The 15,998-nt window shown below is 41.5% G+C and overlaps 1 protein-coding gene and 1 long non-coding RNA gene across 7 annotated transcripts in view; one reads left to right on the top strand and one right to left on the bottom strand.

Annotated features, from left to right (window-relative positions):
• The first annotated feature begins 3,646 nt into the window (after positions 1 to 3,646).
• Positions 3,647 to 15,998, top strand: part of kiaa0319 (KIAA0319 ortholog) — a 32,643-nt gene continuing 20,291 nt past the window's right edge. Inside the window, exons 1-6 of one of the 5 annotated variants that reach the window (XM_046043671.1) lie at positions 3,647 to 3,825; positions 5,105 to 5,184; positions 8,274 to 8,944; positions 13,012 to 13,159; positions 13,379 to 13,471; positions 13,784 to 13,939. In XM_046043671.1, the coding sequence (XP_045899627.1) occupies positions 5,133 to 5,184; positions 8,274 to 8,944; positions 13,012 to 13,159; positions 13,379 to 13,471; positions 13,784 to 13,939 (1,120 nt within the window). In that variant the 5' untranslated portion in view covers positions 3,647 to 3,825; positions 5,105 to 5,132. Of the gene's footprint in view, positions 3,826 to 5,104; positions 5,185 to 8,273; positions 8,945 to 11,442; positions 11,491 to 12,091; positions 12,602 to 12,761; positions 12,855 to 13,011; positions 13,160 to 13,378; positions 13,472 to 13,783; positions 13,940 to 15,998 lie in introns of those variants that run through there. The other 4 variants (XM_046043674.1, XM_046043673.1, XM_046043675.1 and 1 more) reach the window with 4 other exon arrangements.
• On the bottom strand, positions 8,160 to 12,947 carry LOC123967580. 2 transcript variants are annotated; one of them, XR_006824285.1, is made up of 3 exons: positions 12,144 to 12,346; positions 11,911 to 11,993; positions 8,160 to 8,927 (listed from the first exon to the last, which is right to left on the bottom strand). It is a non-coding gene; the product is annotated as an uncharacterized LOC123967580 (long non-coding RNA). The 2 variants fall into 2 exon arrangements; XR_006824284.1 differs by lacking the exons at positions 11,911 to 11,993; positions 12,144 to 12,346 and adding an exon at positions 12,748 to 12,947.

Raw genomic sequence — 15,998 nt, 5'->3', positions numbered from 1 at the left:
ATTTTTGAATGGGTTTTGTTTCACAATCCTCTCCAGGGTGCGGTTATCCCTATTGCTTGTACACTTTTTTTCTACCACATCTTTTCCTTCCCTTCGCCTCTCTATTAATGTGCTTGGACACAGAGCTCTGTGAACAGCCAGCCTCTTTAGCAATGACCTTTTTGTGTCTTGCCCTCCTTGTGCAAGGTGTCAATGGTCGTCTTTTGGACAGCTGTCAAGTCAGCAGTCTTCCCCATGATTGTGTAGCCTACAGAACTGGACTGAGAGACCATTTAAAGGCCTTTGCAGGTGTTTTGAGTTAATTAGCTGATTAGAGTGCGGCACCAGGTGTCTTCAATATTGAACCTTTTCACAATATTCTAATTTTCTGAGATACTGATTTTGAGGTTTTCATTAGTTGTCAGTTATAAAATTAATGAAATAAACACTGGAAATATATCAGTCTGTGTGGAATGAAGTAAGTAATAAGTTTCACTTTTTGAATGGAATTACTGAAATAAATCAACTTTTTGATGATATTCTAATTATATGACCAGCACCTGTATATTAAGTGCATTCTGTTGAGTAATATTAGTGGGTAATTGAAGTGTTACAGCTGCAAAGTCACATACATGGCAAAACCAAACACGTTAAGAAATAACAAAGCTTCAAACAATTAAAATCTCAGTTTGAAAGTGAAATCAATCTAAACATTAGGAACGTACTTTGTAATGGAAGTCTTGATTGTACATTGTCTAGTATTGGTAATTATGTACAGGTAAGTAGTATGTGACAAGGTAAGTAGTATGTGACAAGGGAAGTAGTAGAAGATGCAGTCCCCTCCAACAGTAAGGCAAATTCCTTTGTTTTTGTTGTTCACTGAAGACATTTGGGTTGAAGATCAAAAGATGATTGAGACAAGAGTTCAGAATTTCAGCTTTTATTTCCTGGTATTCACATCTAGATGTGTTAAACAACTCAGGACAGGTGTAAGTTAAAGTAATGGAACAAATAATCTTAAAGTAAATAACATTTAATATTTGGTGTCATAATCCTTGCTTGCAATAACTGCCTCAAGCCTGCGACCCATCGACATCACCAAACTGTTGCATTCTTCATTTGTGATGCTATTCCAGGCTTTTACCGCAGCTTCTGTCAGTTCTTGTTTGTTTCAGGGTGTTTCTCCCTTCTGTCTCCTCTTAAGGAGGTGAAATGCAGCTCTATTGGGTTAAGGTCAGCTGATTGACTTGGCCAGTCTAAAACCTTCCACTTTTTCTCCTGATGAAGTCCTTTGTTTTGTTGGCAGTGTGCTTTGGCTCATTGTCCTGCTGCATGAGAAACTTCCTCCCCATTACTTTCAATGCATTTCTCTGTAATTGGCAGACAAAATGTTTCTGTCCACTTCTGAATTCATTCTGCTGCTACCATCATCAGTTCCATCAATATTAATGAGCCTGTTCCAGAAACAGCCATGGTGACACTCCACCATGCTTCACAGATGAGCTTGTATGCTTCGGATCATAAGCAGTTCCTTTCTTTCTCCACACTTGGGCCTTTCCATCACTTTGTTAGAGATTAATCTTGGTCTCATCAGTCCATAAGATTGGGTTCCAGAACTTTTGCAGCTCATCTCTGTACTTCTTTGCAAATTTCAGTCTGGCCTTCCGATTCTTCCTGCTGATGAGTGGTTTGCATCTTGTGGTGTGGCCTCTATATATTTCTGCTCTGAGTCTTCTTCCAACAGTGGATTGTGATACCTTCACCCCTGCACTGTGGAGGTCATTGCTGATGTCACTTACTGATGTTTTGGGGGGTTTCTTCACAGCTCTCACCATATTTCTGTCATCAACTACTGTTGTTTTCCTTGGCCGACCTGTTGGACGTCTGTTGCTCAGTACACCAGTAGTTTCTTTCTTTTTCAGGACATTCCAAATTGTTGTGCTTGCTATGCCCAATGTTTGTCCAATGGCTCTGCTCGATTTTCCTTCTTTTCTCAGCATGACAATGGCTTGCTTTTCTCCCATAGACAGCTCTTTGGTCTTCATGTTGGTTTATCCTCTTTAACAGGAAATGCAGTCTTTGTAGGTTTGAACCAAGGCTGAAAACTTAGACTAGTCATGCAGAGCTATTTAATGTTTGGACAATCAACCTAAAAGGCAACACCTGGGCAACAAGAATCATCTGTCAGTCACATGTTCCAGTAGTTTTGCTCACTAGAAAAATGGGTGGCTTCAAACAGATCTTAAACCCAAACCTCTTCAGTGAACAACAGAAACAAAGGAATTTGCCTTACTGTTCCAATACTTTTGGAGGGGACTGTATGTTATGCAGGAATGATTTTAAAAAATACATTTAAGGTTATGTATTTACAGTGGTGGACAGTAACTACTGTAAGTATATTTACTCAAGTATTGCAATAAAGTACATTAGAGGTAGGCCTATTTATACTTGTACTGAGTATTTTCTTTTCATGACACTTTCTGCTTCTACTCTACATCTGAGAAGGACATATTGTACTTTTACTTCACTACACATATCTGACAGCTTCAGTTACTTTACTTTTAAGATGTTTACACACTAAACAATTGAAGAGTTTATAAATTATGATGATTTGTTATAAATTAAACTACGGTACAGATAGTTGATTGACAGAAATTTAATTGGCAACTATTTTGACTATCTTTTATGGTTCACAAATGTGAAGATTTGCAGCTTTTCCTTTTAATTAAATTTATTTTTAATCATTTTGAGGTTTGGACTGACAGAACAAGCATTGTGAAGGTGTCACTTTGGGCTCTGGGTAACCTCACCATCTTAAAACTTTTTACAATTGATTAATGGAGAAAATAATCAGCAGATTAATGCATGATGATATAACCGTCACTGGGGACATTCTGTGTCTTTCTGCTTTGAGTACATTGCTAATCTACTATAAATTATATGGAGAAATCACTTTAAATGTTTCAGTAATTTAAATATTTTAAACTGTTTAAAATTTCTTGAAACACATTTAATTTTAAATAAATTAAGTTCAAATTTGAAATGTATTTTATTTTAAAGAAAAAAATTAAAAGCGCTAAATGGATGAAAATGTTTATAAAATGTGACAAATATGTTCCATGAACTCTGGAAATCTACTATAAATTATATTGAGAAATCTCTTTTAAATGTTTCAGTAATTTAAATGTTTTAAGAGATTTTAAGCAATTTTAAACACATCTAATTTTAAATAAATTTGAATTTAAGTAACAATGTCTTCAATTTAAATAAAAAAATAAATAGAAGCTTTAACTGGATTAAATGTTTATAAAATGTGGCAAATATGTTCCGTGAACATTGCTAATGTACTATAAATTATACTGAGAAATCTATTTAAATGTTTAAACTGTTTAAAATATCTTAAAACACATATCAAATTTTAAATAATTTAAATTTAATTTAAAATAACATTGTACTTAATTTTAAATAAAAAAATAAAGCTTACTGGATGGAATTGTTTATAAAATGTGGCAAAATAAAAGGATTTGTTCAAATATAATTGTCTTTATCTGAAGGGGAATATTTACCACTTAAGTGCTAATTTATCTTTGACATCCTGAAAACATCAATCCTCAAATAAGGTGACACGTTTTATTTTGAAAACAATGACCGGAAGTCGTGTGTTTTCGCTGACTCGACGCTGCTCGTGTTTTCTCGGAACAAATTTCAGCACCAGCGTGAAACCAATTAAAACCCCACCCAGTGAGACTCCCAGTATGTAACCTGCAGGACAGACTGGGTTCTCTGTGGAGGACCAGTAAAGGTACTGGGAGGACTCGGTGGTGGGGTGAGCGGACCAGCAACCAGGTGGGTTAACGTTTTATTTAGCAGAGACGTTCAGGTGTCTTAACGTTAAAACGGACACCGATGACACGAGGGATGATTTAATCAACTGTAGATGCAGATTCACGTTATCGTGTTTTCTCCTCACAGTGCCTTAATATTCAAGAATAATTCGGTGTTTGTTGGCAGACGTTAGCTCTGTATGCTGTTAGTCTACGTCACTTACGCCAACCGGACTCCGTTAATAAATCCTGTAATGTTACGTTTCCTTACAAGGGAAAACAAGTGATTTTTAACAAAGGTTTCCATCACCAGTGGTCGCATTCTGGGGCCGTATATTGGTGTTTGTATCAACAATCAAACCCCAAGTTTAAAATCAGCTTACACTGCTAACGTTTATCGGAGGCGTAGTCCAGCTGGCACAGCAACAGACCTACTTTAAAAGTTTAAAATTTAGTGGAAGACGTGCTATTTTGTTTAATTAACTTATGCCGAATTTGAAAGTGGTATATACATATATAGAAGCTGTTTCAATTAACATGTTAACAATTATATATTTTTATACATAGGCAAGGACACTTTTATCTGATACTATTTCCGACGGAGTTTGGAGCGAAGGTATTTTTGCAAGTCAATAACACACTACTGCGAAAGTATTTTAAGGAGCGCAACCTGCCCATCGCGAGCTTTGACGGCGGTTTGGCTGTGGTTTTCGTGTAAAAGAGAAGAAAGGAAAAAAAAAATAAATTCAAGCTACTGTCTCCAATATGAGATTATCGTAATACATCAAATGTTTGCGGGATAAAGGTGCGTTTATTTTCTGTCACTGAGCAGGGTGTTTTGTGCTGTTCGGGCGGGGCTTCCGGTGGCGCTGTCCGGCCGCATGGTGCTGAACCTCTTCAGGATCAGTGACACTGTGCTATAAAAATCTCTCAATGTAGTGTGTAATCAGTGGTGGAAGAAGTATTTAAATCCTTTACTGAAGTACTAATACCACACTGTAAATAAGTTACAAGGTAAAATCATGCCTTCAAGTATTATCAGTAGCATGAACTTCCAGTATGAAAGTTAAGTAGTCATAGTGCAATAAATGTTCCTGTCAGTGTTTCACTATTATAGCTGATGTTTCTGTCTCTATTTCCAGCTTTGCATTTTCCAGCTGATCCAAGGGGGTTTAAATAGTTTATTATTCTGAAGAAGCAGGAGGATTTCACCTTTTTGTTTTGTTGTCTTCTCACCTGGCTCTCTGATGTTTCCCTGTTACAGTCCTGTTTCCAGTCAGTGTGATCTTTGTGTGTTTCAGGTTGTAGATTCTCAGACTTTGAGTGACCATGTGGCGCACAACATTCCTGCTGCTGCTGCTGCTTCTTTACAGTGTGGAAGGTACGACATCTACAGACTTGTTGGTTCGTTTGTCTGCATCTTTATGTTCAAGGACGTTTATTAATGACAAAACTACTGGTGACGACCTCTCGGACAGATTCATTAAGTTCAAAGTGCAATTTAAGAGCAAAATGATCTTTTTTTAAATTTTTTTATGAATGCTTAAAAGTGCTTCATGAAGCACTATTTCTAAAACCATTAACACTTGCAACCAGTGCAATTGCCCAGTGTGCAAGACTGAATGCACATTCTATGCTTCACACTCAGTTTGCAAGTCAATAACATACTACTGTCAAAACTACAAACATTACTCTGTTTTGCTAGTTCGCATTCCACATTGACTCTGAAAAACACTTTGGTATGTGAACCACTAATCTAAATCAGAGATGTAAATAGTGCACAGGTGAACGTTTGGTTTACCAGTGGCCCTGATGAGGATGAGGGGGTGAAGAAGAGGAGGATGAGGAAAAGGAGAGGAAGAGGAGTCAGGAACATAATAACTGATGAAATCTGAGCGACTGTGGTTGACCATGTTATCAGCTATGGGATGAGCTTAGAGGGAGGCTGGCCAACGGGTTCAACCAAATCTGAGCCGCTATACTCATAGGTGTCATTTACACCGGGGACGCTGGGGACATGTCCCAACCTACAGATTTTGTCCCCATCACTTTTTAAAAGCATTATTTGCTTAAAAAGAGTGTGTGCCAGTTACAGGGGTATCACACTTCTCAGCCTCCCCGGTAAAGTCTACTCCAAGGTGCTGGAACGGAGGGTTCGGCCGATTGTCGAACCTCAGATCGAAGAGGAACAATGCGGTTTTCGTCCCGGTCATGGAACAACTGACCAGCTCTTTACTCTCACAAGGATCCTGGAGTGGGCTTGGGAGTATGCCCATCCAGTCTACATGTGCTTTGTAGATCTGGAGAAGGCGTATGACCTGGTCCCCTGGGAGATACTGTGGGAGGTGCTGTGGGAGTATGGGGTGAGGGGGGCCGGACTCTTTCCAGGTGAGGGTTGGCCTTCGCCAGGGCTGCGCTTTGTCACCATCCTGTTTGTGATATTCATGGACAGGATATCGGGGCGTAGTCATGGCGATGAGGGGCTGCGGTTCAATGGGCTTGGGATCTCGTCACTGCTTTTTGTGGATGATGTGGTCCTGATGGCATCATCGGTCCGTGACCTTCAGCTCTCACTGGATCGGTTCTCAGCAGAGTGCGAAGCGGTTGGGATGAGGATTAGCACCTCTAAATCTGTGGCCATGGTTCTCAGCAGGAAACCTGTGGAGTGCCAACTCCAGGTAGGGAAGGAGTCCTTACCCCAAGTGATCTACCGCTCGATTTTCGCTCCTACCCTCACCTATGGTCATGAAGGCTGGGTCATGACCGAAAGAACGAGATTGCAGGTACAAGCGGCTGAAATGGGTTTCCTCAGGCGGGTGGCTGGTGTCTCCCTTAGAGATAGGGTGAAAAGCTCGGCCATCCGCGAGGAGCTCAGAGTAGAGCCGCTGCTCCTTGCCACGACTACGCCTCGATATCCTTTCCTGGAACGCCTCCCAGTCAGAGCTGGTTAATGTGGCTCAGGAAAGAGAAGTTTGGGGTCCCCTGCTGGAGCTGCTCCCCCCGCGACCTGAGCGGATGAAGGTGGATGGGTGGATGGATGGATGGATGGATGGATATTTGCTTAAAATGTTCTGAAAAAGTAACTTAAGCTAAAAAATAAAAACCTACCATATATTTTGAATTGTCACCTGCCACCTGGATTGTGTTTCCCTTTATATAAATAAAGGAATTTCCGTAAATTGCTGCAGAAAAAGTCTTCAGAATGCAGAGAATTATGTGATTGTTGTTCTTGTGACCCCGATATTGTGCAACCTCACGAGTCAAGTTTGACACGTCCCTAATCTGAGCCATTATGTCCCCAACACTTTTCAACACAAAGTGACGCTGTTGGCTATACTGTTGCAGGTATCATCTGTTTTTTTAAAAGTAATGTAAGTAACTGTAATCGCTGTCCAGTTCTGGTTCTGTAATATGTACTGTAATGACACAAATCTATCATTACTGTACAACCAATCAAATGTATTTACAGATTTGCAAGAAAACAAATATCTGGTGACACAGGTTGACTGTTCGCCCCCGAGCAGGACACCCACATTGTAAATGTGGTCACTTCCAATAACTGCATGACACTCAGAACTTGTAATAGAAAACTTACAGAATAACAGAATCAGTGGTGTGATGAATCATTCCTTTATACGTACAGTACGGTAGGAGGCCGAGAATGGCGTCCCCTCTCGACATGCAGCATCTCTCTGCCCTAAATACACTCAAGTGAGAGAGTCGATACAAGGCGACCTCAAGCAGGTGTTGATTTAATTCTGGCATTTTAGTGTACAGTCCTAGACAGCGTCCTGAGCTCACAGTCATGTTAATGTACTAATGAAGGCCAGTGCCCCGCTTTAAGGACATGTTGATCTTGACGATTAACACACTTTGATTATTTCCAAAGGTAAATACAACGGGTCCTAATAATCTACAATCTAAAATATTTATTTCTCACAAACTACAAGACCGCATACTGACGGATAACACAATGTTCCAAAACATCAACAGAGTGAGTCTCTCTGCATTGGTTGTAGCCACTGTAAAGAGTCCCTTTCAAAATAAACTCACGTAAAACAACTGAGTAATACATATCCGAACTTTACACGTTGTGTGTATGTGAATTTTACTGTACTACATGCATGACAAAACTTGTGCAAACTGCTGAGAGGTGTAATGTTTTGCCTTTTGTGGTGTAAGGTTCTGTGGTTAGTGTGTAGAGTTTTGCAAAAATAGCCTACAGTTTCAAAAAGTGTGCTTAAGCAATCAGAAAAGCAAAATAATCTATAATTACTGACAACAATAATGAATGAATCAATGATGGATGTTATGTTAGATATGTTAGACCTGTTGTTTACATGCAGACAAAATAAATTCAAATTCTATGTCTGTTGATTTTATTTACAGCCCAAAATAATTTCCGCAAGGGTTTTACAACAAAAACAAAAGGTCTTATTTCTCCAAAATAAACAAAGTGTTGTGTTTCAGCTGTAGTGGCGTCTCAGTGCTGGCAGGGGGCGACTTTCTCCGAGGCAGTGGTGTCTCCAACGGTAGAGAGCGGTGGCATTCTGCGGGTACCCGGAGTGGCGTCCTTGCCACAGTGCGTGGCAGCATGCTGCGACCTGCCGGGGTACGACCTGGCCTGGCTGTTCGAGGGCCGCTGCTACATCCTGAGCTGCCAGCAGAGGGAGAACTGCCTGCCCCGAGAGCGACCCGGGGCCGACTCGGTCCTCGCCTTCCTGCGGAGAGCATCACCACAGACGCTGGTGCTGCAGTCTTTGGTGAGAGGAGAGCCATACGGCGGACGCTGGAAGCCACTCTCGCAGTCCTCTGAGGCCCCTGGGGACCTGGAGGCCCTGAAGGACCTCGCCCTGTTCGACGGGCCCCGCCGGGACTTCTCAGAACCCGGTGTGCTGGATGTGGAGTATTCGGAGGGAAGCCAGGAGGAGAGGGGAGGGCCCGGCTCGGAGATGACGACCGATCAGCTGTCCTTGAAGGGACAAGACGGGATCAACAAATCAGAGGTAGAAGACGGTCCAGAGAGGGGGGTGACAGAGAGCAGTGTGACCCAGAATAGAGCCTCCTCTGGGGGGAACATCAGTCTGGGAGACGAGGACAAAACCAGGAGACCAACTGATCCTGCTGTTGCAGAGAGAACAGTGAGTGAATAAGTTAATCAGGTTAATGAGGTTTCATCTCTTCAGAATGCAGCTACAGAAATGAGGGAAATATTTTATTTTAAAGAAATAGTGTAATATTTTGGACAAAATGTCTTTTTTTTTTTCCCCCTTTACTTCCAAGAGTGAGATATCTGACATCAATCACATGACTGTGTTCAGTTCTGTGCTGAAGTCAGGATGTGGTTAGGCTACCTTAGCATAAAGACTGGAAGGGAAACTGCTAGCCCTGTAGGGGGAGTTATGTGCTGGAACTATTTCTTCATGAACAACAATGTATGATGGATACATTGTTGTTCATGAAGAAATAGTCCAGTGCTCCTGTAGCTTGTCCAGCTATAAGTGCAGGGGCCGGTTGCACAAAAAACCTTAAGTTAAGATTTTCCTTAAAGTCAGAGTTAAAGGTTTCCTTAAAATACATTCGATTGCACAAAACACCCTTATATTTATATATATTAGAATTTAAGGTACCTCAGGCTTTTTCTTAAGCGCAAAATGGTTGAGTTTATGGCGATAAATGAAGAAATTTTACATATACTGAGAACAGTGTTCCGCGACCGGGATAATCCAATGGATAAGCTAAATGACGAGCAAAACAGGAAGGTTGTCAAATTTATTGCTAGCTAGCAATACCGTCTAGTATATGTATAGCCTAAATAAAGTTATTCTAACAGTTTTATTGGGTTCCCTTTTATAATTAGTGATCTATTTTTTGGCAAGAACAGAGTCATACTTATTTTGGATCTCCTGGATGGACCTCTCCACAAGACTTCTTGAAGTAATTTTTGAAGCGATTTCCTCCCACATTTGTTGTTTTCTGTTTGCTGGTATTTGCGGATCAAATTTACTTTTTGTGCTTTCTTTCATGAAATTCCAGTCTTCATGGTGGTAACAGTAGAATTTTAATGCTTGCTTAACTAAGGGAACATTTATGGGATTCTGTGCCACACCTTTAAGTTAATTCTTTAGCTAAGGAGAAATTAAGACTTACAGGTAAGTGTCATACTTAAAAAAATAACTTAAGGTTTTTAGTGCAACTGGCCCCTGGTTTTCAGATACAGTCAGGTTTTGGTTTAGTGAAGCCAGTGGTGAAGAGCCTTAAACCTGCGATCTCTCTAGCAGCCAGCAGGGGGCGACTCCACTGGCTGCAGAAAGAAGTGTGATTGTATAGAAGTCTATGAGAAAATGAGGCTACTTCTCAGCTGATTTATTCCCTCAGTAAACACTTTCCAGATGAGTTTATGGTCTCAGTCGCTGGTTTCAAGTCTTCTTCAACACAGCGTGATGTTCATTTAGTAAATTATGGTCCCATTTAGAGGAACATAGACCAGAAAGCAGGGGAGGCTTTAGAGTTGGGCTACGAGGTGATTGACAAGCAGGGCTGGACTGGGACAAAAAATCGGCCCTGGCATTTTTGGCCCAGGCGGCCCACCAAAATCGACAAAACTCTTAGCTCATGAGATTTGACACTGCACAACAGTGGGGCCATGACAACAAGACAGCAATATATTTTAATAGGCTTAGTATTTGGGGAAGAAAAATGTATTGAAATAGTTGATAAGGGGGTCTGGGGGTCTTCCCCTAGAAGATTTTAAACATTAAATACTTAATTTCCTGTATTCTGTAGACATACTTGTATCAACCCTCAAAATGCTACCTTGTTATGCCATTTGTCAAACTGAACCCTATAAATCATTGAGTTACATTTTAATTATTAAATATCATAGGCCATTAAATACATTTTTTATGATTTTTGTAATTACTACTGATAATAAATAAATAAATAAAAAGATTTAAGAGGGCGGGGTCTGGGGGTCCTCCCCCTAAAAGATTTGGGCTTTAAACACTTCATTTCCTGCATTCTGGTGGATTTTTCTGCACCAATTCATTATATATAAAAGGAAACACAAAGTTCAGGTGACAATTCAAAAAATAAAAATATAGTGTAATATAGTGCTGTAAGGCTCTCAGGCATTCTGTATTACTGTCAAATATGTTTCTCCTGTTTGTTTTTTTCCATTCATTTCATTCAGTTAATATCCCGTGCACCTTAATAGCTCCTATGTTTCAGCAGCTTTTCTGCTCATGTTCAAAACCTTCTGCACATGAAAAATCTCTCCCACATATCTGAGTTCTCTGACATTTGCAGAATAACAATTTGAGATATAATATTACGAGATATAATGAGAATGAAGTCATATTTTAACCAAATCTACCCGCCCCACTGCTGTGCATTACCCTGCCTTAGTGCTCTGCTGATATGGTCGTAGGCTGCTACGCCCTTTAGACCGTCTGACAGAGTGCCGTCTGGGAATGTACTGGATGAGACGAGCTCACTGCTCTGCATCAGAGGTAGAAAACACATCCACACACACGTTCACTTCAGCGCCTCTGATAAAGTGCAGCTCACAGCCGCTTCAGAGGGAATGAAGCAACCTGGAGCAGAGAGACAGTCAAACAGAGCGAAGTGTCTCTGAGGGAGGGGGACAGAGACAGCAGAGAGCGACAGGTGTCTGTGTCGCGGTCAGGTGTGTCCTGTTATTCTCTCACTACTTTGTGGCGACTGTTAACCGTTTGTGTAGCAAATACATTGACTAGACACTGACCGACAACATTTATATTTACATGTTTTGATTAAAATTTTTCTCGGGACAAATTAGTGGTCGCTGACGAGCCCCAACGAACTTCAAACAAAACGTAGCAATAGCATTGTGGGTAGCCTCCGCTCTGTGAAGAGCTGCGAGACAGGCTGTGTGATGAGGATTATTGCATGTTAGCCTAATATGGAAAATATTTTTTATGTTGTTGAGTTACATTCGGGGCTAAAGCCACCTGGCGACGCCGTTGGTGGGCCTATGTCCCCAGCGTCCCCAGTGTAAATGACCCTCCCTCCCTACAGGTTGAGCTACTCATGCTTGCCGCTTCACCTCCTCTCTCCTCCTACTCACTCTCACACTCAGCTTTGCCACTCGCTAACACAGCCTCCTCCTCTGCCTGGCAGCGAAAATCTCCCAATCGGCCGCTGTCCATGCTTTATGGGCCGGTTGTTGGCCCATTTAAAAAAAAAAAAAAAAACAGTTATATAAATAATTTGTTACATCGGCCACAAAGGTCACAGGGCATTTGCCCGGTATGCCAGATTACCAATCCAGCCCTGTTGACAAGTCTCTCCCATGCCGACCTGTCAATGAGGATAGAGGCGACTCGTATCCGCTGCTCGGTGTACGTTTAACCTGCGCCGCTGAAAAAGCTTATTAGATGTCGGCTGTTCATTTATCAGTAAATACGTTTTGTTACTAGCCAAAATTAGCATCCCAGCTAATATCACAGTTAACGTGAATTACAGATGCATCTTGCTAACCAAACCAGCTAGCTCCACCCTCTCGTCCAAATATGATCACTGTAACGTTAGGTCAAATCCATGCTGCCTGCCGGATCCCTATATGCACATGCATAAAAGTGGTTACCACAAATGTGCCTGTTCATAATTATTCGTGTGTAGTTGTCTGTTCTCATTTCAGGGCGTCAAATACTGACGCTTTTAGAAAGGCTGACAAAGCGTTATTTGATGTAAAAGGTACCCTTCAGCGTCTCTATCAGACGACCTGTCTAGACCGGAAAGCGCTAGTAGCTAGCCAGGTAACGATGTGCACAGTTGTAGAGTTAGCCGAAGGGTTAGCCTCATTTTTGTTGCTACATTGTTATATGTTGATAGTTGTCATTATTAGAAATTAAAAATGTACTGTTGACTAAGGTTGTTCATATCCAAAGTATATTCTTATTACATCATGGTGAACAGTTTCATCTCCAGTGATCCACACGTCTGGTTCCAAAAACCCAAGATGGCGACGGCCAAAATGCCAAAACGGTGGTCCATAAACCAACGGCCAAGGTCACGGCAGCTATGTCCACTTTTTCATACAGTCTGTGTGGTATCACACCTCACAACTTCACTGTGAAGACACTTCAGGAAGCTGCGAGATAAATAACCACACACGTCTCCCTCTGCTAATGAACTTATGTTTTATTGTTTATTTTTCTTCATACAGACCAAAACACAAAGCAGCACGGAGTCGACATCGCTTACGCCGTTACTGCTACAGAAACAAACTGACTCCACCCAACAGGACCATATATGGACTTCACTTGCCACCCATGCCACACCCCATTGGCTGATCAGCACATCCGTACAGCCAGGTACACCTGAAAGTATGATTTTAAAAGCCACCATGTGTAGGATTTGAAAATGACTTATTTTGGCGCCTACCGGTGGTCACTTAGAGAAGTAAACATTTAGACTACACAATAGTAGCAGCTTCAAAATGAACTCAAGTTTTTATTTCATGCTGAAATTCCTTTTAGGAACATTTGACCCACTGTGACACTTTTCTTTTTCCTTCCTTCTTCAACCTGCAGATCGACCCCTGATGGTGTCCCGTGGTCACCCTGTAGAGCGGACGTTGCCCACAGTTAAACCTGCTGCTTCAGTTTCTCCTGCACCCACATCTGGTACTGAACACACACTGAACTGTTACACGTTTAATCTGTTTGTCCATTGGTTTGGTTCTCCTGTAACCTGTTGTAACACACCTGTGTGCCTAAAACATCCTGCAGCCGGCAGAAGAAACACTCACCTGTTGTCTGAGCCGATTAGTGAACTCATGAATGTGTATTAATAGCAGTATAGACCTTTGGCATACACACAATCCCTTTTTCTTTCTTGTGAAGCTGTTTGGTTCAAATAAATATTAAATCATTCTAAATAAGTGTGCCAGTTTATCTCCGTACTAAGGACATTATTTCTGTACTCTTACTCCACAGACATGGTGAAGGTGTTCCAGTCAGCAGCCGGAATGCAACAGACCCCCACCCAACCCCCAGCCAGAGCCATGACCTTTGACCCCACCACCACCAGCTCCTCATCTCCCAGCACCAACCCTCCAACCATGACCTCCGCTACGACTGCTGCTGAGTCCGGTAAATCATAGACACCACAGAAGAAATGTTGACACATTAATGTTCAGAATACACAGCTGAAGTACATTTTCTTGTAGTTGCATGTAAATAATACGACAGCAGGATAAACAATATGATCCGTGTGCAACAAGTTAAACATTCAGACTTAATACATATTTAATTTAATATGATTTGTGCTTACTCTGGTGTTTAATTCAATGCTAATGTGGCGTCTGTTGCCCTTCCTGAGAGTTTTCCTCATCTGAATCAAGGCTCTGAGGACAGACGGCGTTTTTGTGATGTTAGGCTCTATAAATAATTGACCTGATTAGATTACCATCCTGTCTGTCCTCAGCAGCTGTCAGTACTTTTCATCAGTAGTTTTCATCTCCTCAGATCTACAAGTTAGACAGTGGGTTAGTTTCTTCACTGTGAGATTCACTTTCAAACGAAATAATAAAACAACGAATTTACAGGCAGCATAAAAACTGGTCCAAAATCTTCATAAATGCACCTGAGGATACAGATAATTTCAATTTATAGTCCTCAATTTATTTGCAAGAATCCCTGAACTCACCCAGGATTTTATTTGGCCTTTAATTCCTTAGGACCGCTCAGTAGAAGTGCTGCACTGTTTCAGAATAAATCTACAATCACGTCTGTCAGTGTAACGTTAGCCTCCACCACTCACCTACTGTAACATGAAACGTCCTGCTGTGACCAGGGAGAGTGCAGACAGGAAGGTTAGCAAGTCTGGTATGAATGTTTTCAGGAGAGGAGAAGTGATGAGGGCTGTTTTTATTATTATTTAAGTCGTGTAATTGATGTAACAAATGAACAACTCACGGTGAACTATGAATGTGAGCGTTACCAGGAGCTAAGGAGCTCCTCACTGTAGCTCCGCCAGAGCCGGTGTTCTGACGATCTGTGCAACCTTGTCAAAAAATGCTACCGTAGCGCAAATCGATAGCAGAGTCTATCGAGTCGCAGTGCCCTATCGAAAAATGCTACCTTATGTGTTCCCTTTTCCAATCCCATAAAGGTATACCTCTCACAGTATTATGACGTCTTCTGTTTTTTTGATTATAACATAATTTAAGGGGTAGCGTATTCTGATAGACTAATATCCCCCATCAAATAATGCTCCCACCAGCGGCGTCGTTAGCCCTAGGAATGTTTTTTGAAAACCCCCGGATCTCAGAAGGATTTTTAAAAAACAAACAACAAAAGGCCGAAAATTTAACTTTACTCGCTTAACTAATGTTACACGAGAAAGAGAGAGATTATTGTTATTATTTATTCTCCTGCAAATTAGCGGGAGAATAAGATGATCCAGCTGTAGCTCTGTGTCTGTCCCCTCTGCTCCACCTGAAGCTGTGAGCTGCACTTTATCAGAGGCGCTGAAATTAACGTGTGTGTGGATTCGTGGTGAGGTTGATCACCTGATAGGCATAGGAGGTGTGTGTGTGTGTGTGTGTGTGTGTACCCCCTGTTGACCCCCTTTCGCCTTCAGAACTGCCTTAATTCTACGTGGCATTGATTCAACAAGGTGCTGAAAGCATTCTTTAGAAATGTTGGCCCATATTGATGGGATAGCATCTTGCAGTTGATGGAGATTTGTGGGATGCACATCCAGGGCACGAAGCTCCCGTTCCACCACATCCCAAAGATGCTCTATTGGGTTGAGATCTGGTGACTGTGGGGGCCATTTTAGTACAGTGAACTCATTGTCATGTTCAAGAAACCAATTTGAAATGATTCGAGCTTTGTGACGTGGTGCATTATCCTGCTGGAAGTAGCCATCAGAGGATGGGTACATGGTGGCCATAAAGGGATGGACATGGTCAGAAACAGTGCTCAGGTAGGCCGTGGCATTTAAACGATGCCCAATTGGCACTAACGGGCCTAAAGTGTGCCAACAAAACATCCCCCACACCATTACACCACCACCAGCCTGCACAGTGGTAACAAGGCATGATGGATCCATGTTCTCATTCTGTTTACGCCAAATTCTGACTCTACCATCTGAATGTCTCAACAGAAATCGAGACTCATCAGACCAGGCAACATTTTTCCAGTC

The sequence above is a fragment of the Micropterus dolomieu genome, linkage group LG03 (genome assembly GCF_021292245.1).
Source record: "Micropterus dolomieu isolate WLL.071019.BEF.003 ecotype Adirondacks linkage group LG03, ASM2129224v1, whole genome shotgun sequence".
Classification (NCBI taxonomy): domain Eukaryota; kingdom Metazoa; phylum Chordata; class Actinopteri; order Centrarchiformes; family Centrarchidae; genus Micropterus; species Micropterus dolomieu.
This window is presented reverse-complemented; position numbering and strand designations above follow the sequence as displayed.